Source organism: Lutjanus erythropterus, chromosome 11 (assembly GCF_056507025.1).
Source record: "Lutjanus erythropterus isolate fLutEry1 chromosome 11, fLutEry1.hap2, whole genome shotgun sequence".
NCBI lineage: Eukaryota > Metazoa > Chordata > Actinopteri > Lutjaniformes > Lutjanidae > Lutjanus > Lutjanus erythropterus.
The window spans coordinates 26,792,896-26,798,895 of record NC_139327.1 but is presented as its reverse complement, the minus strand read 5'-3'; the positions used below and the strand labels follow the sequence as shown (position 1 = coordinate 26,798,895).

At 40.4% G+C, this 6,000-nt stretch overlaps 1 protein-coding gene across 1 annotated transcript in view; it reads left to right on the top strand.

Moving 5' to 3' along the window:
* The first annotated feature begins 3,592 nt into the window (after positions 1-3,592).
* The window catches only part of gabrb2b (gamma-aminobutyric acid type A receptor subunit beta2b), an 82,880-nt gene continuing 80,472 nt past the window's right edge, over positions 3,593-6,000 (top strand). Inside the window, exons 1-3 of the mRNA XM_084729841.1 lie at positions 3,593-3,992; positions 4,134-4,231; positions 4,868-4,935. Coding sequence (XP_084585967.1) covers positions 3,916-3,992; positions 4,134-4,231; positions 4,868-4,935 — 243 coding nt within the window. The 5' untranslated portion in view covers positions 3,593-3,915. The remainder of the gene's footprint in view (positions 3,993-4,133; positions 4,232-4,867; positions 4,936-6,000) is intronic.

Sequence of the window (6,000 nt, the reverse complement as noted above, 5' to 3'; positions counted from 1 at the left end):
AAAGAGTACTTAGGTTCTCAAGTAATTTATTCACAATCACAATAGAAGCAATGCTCCAGAGGTGGGAAAGATTATGTTTAATGCTAATTAGCAGCTACAAAAGAGGCCTGACATAAAGCACTTTGACATGTGAGTGTTGAAAGCTTTGCCAAGGCCAAATCATCTGTGCAGTAGCATCAGTTTAAAAATGTAAAATCATTCAGTATGTCAGAGACAACTGACTGTAGAACCAAGACCTCACACTCTGTGAAAGAGACAAACTGCATTTCCAAAAGAGTACAGACGTTCTGTACTTCTTTACAATAACACTACCCCTGTAAATTATTTATAATTATTATTAGGTTACTAATTATACTGCAAACACTTGATAAATCATTAATAAACTAGTTATAACAGTTGATGTGGGCCTACTATTTTGCCTGATTCAGATACTGTAATTAATCATCCTGATGAGTTACTGCCATTTATAATGGCCAAAGGGAGTCTTATTATAAAGTGTAAAATCATGCAAGCTGAAAATGTCAAGGTAAACACTGCTGCCCAAGCCTCAGTGTATAAGTCTGGTAATTTGATGTGTTAATTTGATGCCAAATGAAACATATTACTATTAAGATATGCTGACAGTGCTGAAATGTATAAATGCTGCTAATGAAGAAGACAAAGTAAGCTAACTAAGCAATGAGACCTGAGGCTTAACAGTACGCATACATGTAGGCTCTTGATTTCGCAAATCAACAAGTCACTATCACCCTTCTTATCTAATGTGTTATAACAGCTTATTAATTAATATATAAAGTCTTTACAACACAATTAATAACCTAATTATTACCCATTGATAAATTATTTATAAGAGTGGTCTTATTGTAAAGTGGTACTGAACTTTCTTGTGCTTCCTCGGTTAAATCAGTGCTTTTCTGTGCATGAAGCTATTCAGAGAAACTTGTTATGACACAAGACGTTCTCAGTTTTTTGTCAAAGCCACTGACCTCTCACAAAATATAAAACATACTGGGAACACCCTCATGTATATCCATCAGAATAATTTGATTCAGCCTATGTCTTATACTTCTATCTAGTTTTTATACTTCTATCTAGTTGTGTGAAGAGTCCTCGACTGGTAGGGAGAAAATTTAGATTCATTAAGAAGTATAGATTGTTTGATTAGAATGTAATCCAGGGGTGTCAAATATTTATCCTGCTGGCCAGAACTGGCCCCCCAAAGGGTCCAATACGACCCACTGGATGACTTTACAAAGTGTGAAAATAGCAGAGAAGTCATTAATTGCAGTGTTTTTAATACAATGCCTTGCTATTCCTGATTTATATCATTCATCTGTTCTGTAAACCCTGAATGTTTTCTTAACATTTTATTTCACACAAAAAAGCGGTGAAATTTTGGAGGTGTTGTTTATTTAGATGTAATTATACAATGGCTTTACTAGTTCAGCCCAACTGAGATCAGACTGTAATTGGCCAATTATCTGAAATTAGTTTGACACCACTGATGTTATCTATGACCTATTCTAGATTTAAAGATTATAATATTATCCATAGAACTATAGTGTCTTTTGTCAAAAAATAATATAATAAACTATACTGATAAATAAATAAATAAATGAATAAATAAATAAATAAATAAGTAAGTAAATAAATAAATGGATCTGGACCACTATTTGAGAACCACAGCCCTAAACAATGCATCCCCAGATATTACCATCACCTTCTTGAAAGCAAAACAAATTCTTGGTAATAAGATGCAAAACATTGTGAATATTTCACATGGATTTAATTGGATGTGTGGGGTTATAAAGTAAATTAAAAGTGAAAAATGCAGCTGCCAAACTAATTTTTTGTCTCTCCGCAATTTCATATCAACCCCCTGCAGATATGCTATCAATTTGTGAAATGGGGCTGGAAATAAAACATTGATTATTACCCAGTTCAGTTTAATTTGACTTCGAAATCCTTTTCAGCGCCCCCATCAGGCTAAACAGGGCGCAAAATTTCATGTTGAATAATGAAATGGATTCTAATATTTAATGGCACTAAATCAATAACATCTCAGAATGAGTCATTATTTTCACTCCTCGTTTTTTACTTGTGCTTTCACAGAGCAGTACATTCAGCATCTTCCTGCTTGGATCACTGCTGCTCCCCTCCTCTCTCAGGCAGCAGAGCCGCTGCATGTAGGACTCCTACACAGGGCTCACTGCCCTAGCAGCCGCCTCTGATCCCACCATATCCATGACGCTTCGTGTCCGACTTTACACAGTGGCGCACATCCTGCTTACCAGTGCGTGGAGCCACGGGCGCGCACGGCTGCGGGAGATGTGCTGAGAGTAGGCTTCAGTGCATACTGCTCTGCTCCATGCATCCCGCTTCCAACCCCGAGGCGCTGCATTGGCACCGCGCCTCTCACGGTATTAAGCCACGCTTCTCGTTGTCGTCAGAGGCCCGAATGCGTGGAGATCGATGCGTGAGCAACTGTTAGTGCAAGGATGCGTTTATGGCACGGAACCCCCCTTTAGTGAGGAGAGAAAGCGATGGTGAGAGAGGGGAGCACATTCAGCACCATGGACAGAGTCAATGACTGATAGTGAGGTCTTTCTTTCTTTCTTTCTTTCTTTCTTTCTTTCTTTCTTTCTTTCTTTTTCTTTCCCCTCACCTGCCCTTCACTCCAGAAACTACAAGCTGCAATAGTTTCATCTCACTTGTTCGATATCTGCCTCACGTGCAAGTTTACACCCATGCATGGAGAGTCTGATGTCACCGATCGATATCAGTATTTTATTTAAGATTCTTTGAATAGTTTTTTTTAAAGCGCTGCATCATGGGACGGCACCACGTTACATCTCGTAAAAATACTTATCTCATATTCCACCCCCGTCCCCTCAGATGCGGCAGCCAATCACTGCTCTCCATTCCACGCACTCAATTAGAAAACCAGACGTGATGGAGCTTTTTCAGTTGTTAGCCCGAAATTGTGGAATAGTTTACCTTTAACAATTAGATCCTCCCCTTCCTTGATATCTGTAAAAAAAAAAACATCTAAGGATCCACCTCTTTTCTTTAACCTGTCAATCTTTCTTGATGCCTGACTACGTTCTGGATTGTATTTGTTTATATTTTGTTGTTTGTGTCATTATTTGATTAAGATATTTAATATCCCTTTATTTATGCTTGTTTATTTCTTTTTTCCTGCTTTATTTAATCTCTCTGGAAAGCACCTGTCTTTATACGTGCTTTATAAATAAACTTGACTTGATTATTTTGCAATAAATCTTAAAATACTTGCAGAAATAACACGGCGTATAAACTAATAATATGAACATTAGTGTCTCACATATGCATTCCACTTTATAAAGTGAAAGTTTTGTGTTGGTGGTCAACTAAAACCTATTAATACATGAAAGTAAAGTAAAGTTTAATGTTCTCTCTGGTAGTTCCCTGCTTCACACACATTCACACCGGGATCTGTCCAGTCCTCTGGAGCAGCGGGGTTAAGTGCCTTGCTCAGGGACAGTTGGACGAGTTGACGAGTGTCTAAAGAGCGAACGGAGGGAGACAACCCCACCCACATTTTTCCCACCTCGCTCCCGTGGAATCGAACCGCCAACCTTCCCGTCACAGTCACCGCTCGTAAAACGGCCGCACTGGCTGTAAACAAAGCGGGGAGACACCCGTGCGTGTGCCTCCTTAGTTTGACTTGTAGTCTTGGTTCTCCTTTAAAAATTTCCTCCGTGGCTGCCCGGGCGCTGCATCTGCCACTACCATCAGCAGCAGGAACAGCGCTGCTTCTTGATGTTGTGGTCGGGAATACGCATGCGCCCGGCATTGGAATTACTGCACTGGCAAGAATAAGTTGGAGCTCGTCTGTCTTGACCAAAAGAAAAAAAGAAAACACACAAGATAAGTATGTTCAGAATAAGAAGAATGAGGTGTTTTTGCGTCTGGTTGTTCCCTCTCGTGGTGGCCGTGGCGTGCGCCCAAAGGTAAGTGGAAGGGTCGGAGGATGCTCCACTCATTTTTACTAAGTGTGACTGTATTACAGACGGCATGGGGAATACTTGGACACTTTATGCTTCAAGAATGTGTCGTGTTTAAACCCGCTGTCTCTCTGTTTCCTTCCATAGTGCCAGTGTCAATGACCCTAGCAATATGTCTCTGGTTAAAGAGACGGTGGACAGACTGTTGAAAGGTTATGATATACGATTGAGGCCAGATTTCGGAGGTAAATGAACTCGTATTATCACCAACTCTGTTCGACTTTGCGCCTTGTCAGCCTGTATAACAGTACAGTGTTCACATTACTACTAAAATCACCGATGAGTCAATCGGGTGTGCAGTTTCGGAAAGTAACAGGGGCATTTCTTATCGGCTTCTGACATTTTATAAGATACAGTCGCGGCAAAATGTGTCCAAACAATCCAGAGTAGCGACATATGTGGAGGACACATGAGTGATGAGGCTGAGGGATGGATTTAGGCGATAAAACACACCAGCTCGTTTATTTGAATGAGAAATCACCACATTACAAAGGTGGCTTTCAACTCCCAGTTCATGTCTGCTGGAATTTAATTCAAATACGAGCCTGTTCTTGTGTGTTTTTTCACCCCCAGGTGTTCACTGCGAGAGAAATATGTTTATAGGGCGAGATGATTTAATGCCAACAACTTTTAGGGGAATTACCAGCACTTTGACCGCAGCTCAGCGCATCTAATCCCAGCCGAAATGAACACTGTAAACTATTATCTGGCTGACAACAGCTAAATTCACACAAGTGTTAATCTGTGTCCCCATCACGCACACATTATTAACCGTTTATCTGATGCACAGTGTCTCTTACCGCTGTTTTGATCTGTCCCAGGTCCTCCGGTTGGAGTGGGAATGAATATAGACATAGCCAGCATAGACATGGTATCAGAAGTCAATATGGTAAGTAGGCCATTATCACGTCTCCTTTAGCAGTGGGTGACCATTCTGGGCTAATGATCCCTACCAGGGGAAATACCCTCCCAAACCGCCGGGGAAACCCCCCTCTTATTGCAGGTCTGTGAATGTGTCCTTTTTCCACCGATCACTCGCATCGACTTGTGGGTTTGAGAGCTCAAAGGCAATGATCGTTTTGTTTTAGGTGTGATGGCATGACATTGATTGACAAGAAATGGACGCTTTGTTTTGGTTTTATAAGCTGGTGGATGCTTCATTTTCCCAGTAGACACACAGCCAAACATCACCAGCATAATACAATCAATGATCTGGGAGAATTAAAGTTCAATCCAATCACTTATTTCATGGAAAAGTTATTGTATTAGGCCAAGTTATGTGTATATATGTTGTTTTATGATGCATGCCTTAGATTAGCTGGTTTGTGAGTGCTTTACTAGAAACAGTTTCAGTGGAAGAACTTGGGATCTGTGGATATGAGGAGTGGAGATTAAGTTTTGCTTCATACAAGTGCACCTCCTAGTGATGAGATGTTGGCACTGCACCTCAGTTTACATTGAAACTCAAGGATGCTTTTCATCATCATGGAAGGTCACTCTTGACACTTATAATACAGTTGACAAGGTGAGCAAAAATTGATATTTATGGTAATATGCATAAGATTTTGATAGGTCCATTGTCATATGTTTTTTTTTCTCTCTCTCTTTCTCTTTTGGAACATTGTCTCAGTCTATGGCTGACCTCTGCTGCTGGAGTTAGCAGGTTTTCATCTTCTCTGCACAGATGTGTCTTGCTGTTGCAGTTGTTTTGATGTTACGAGCTGCGATGTGAGTCATGTTGTGATGTCAGGGAATGATTACACGTGGGAATATTTTTGGCAGCAGCACCCAAAGGCTGTTCCTGCATGTTGTTATCTTTGTGCTCCTGTATACAATGTTGATGTGCGGAGATGAGATGAGAAAATAGATGATGCAGATGTCTATTTGCATGCATTTACACAGAGGACCTGCACATCCACATGTACATACTGTATATGCACACGAACACACAGAC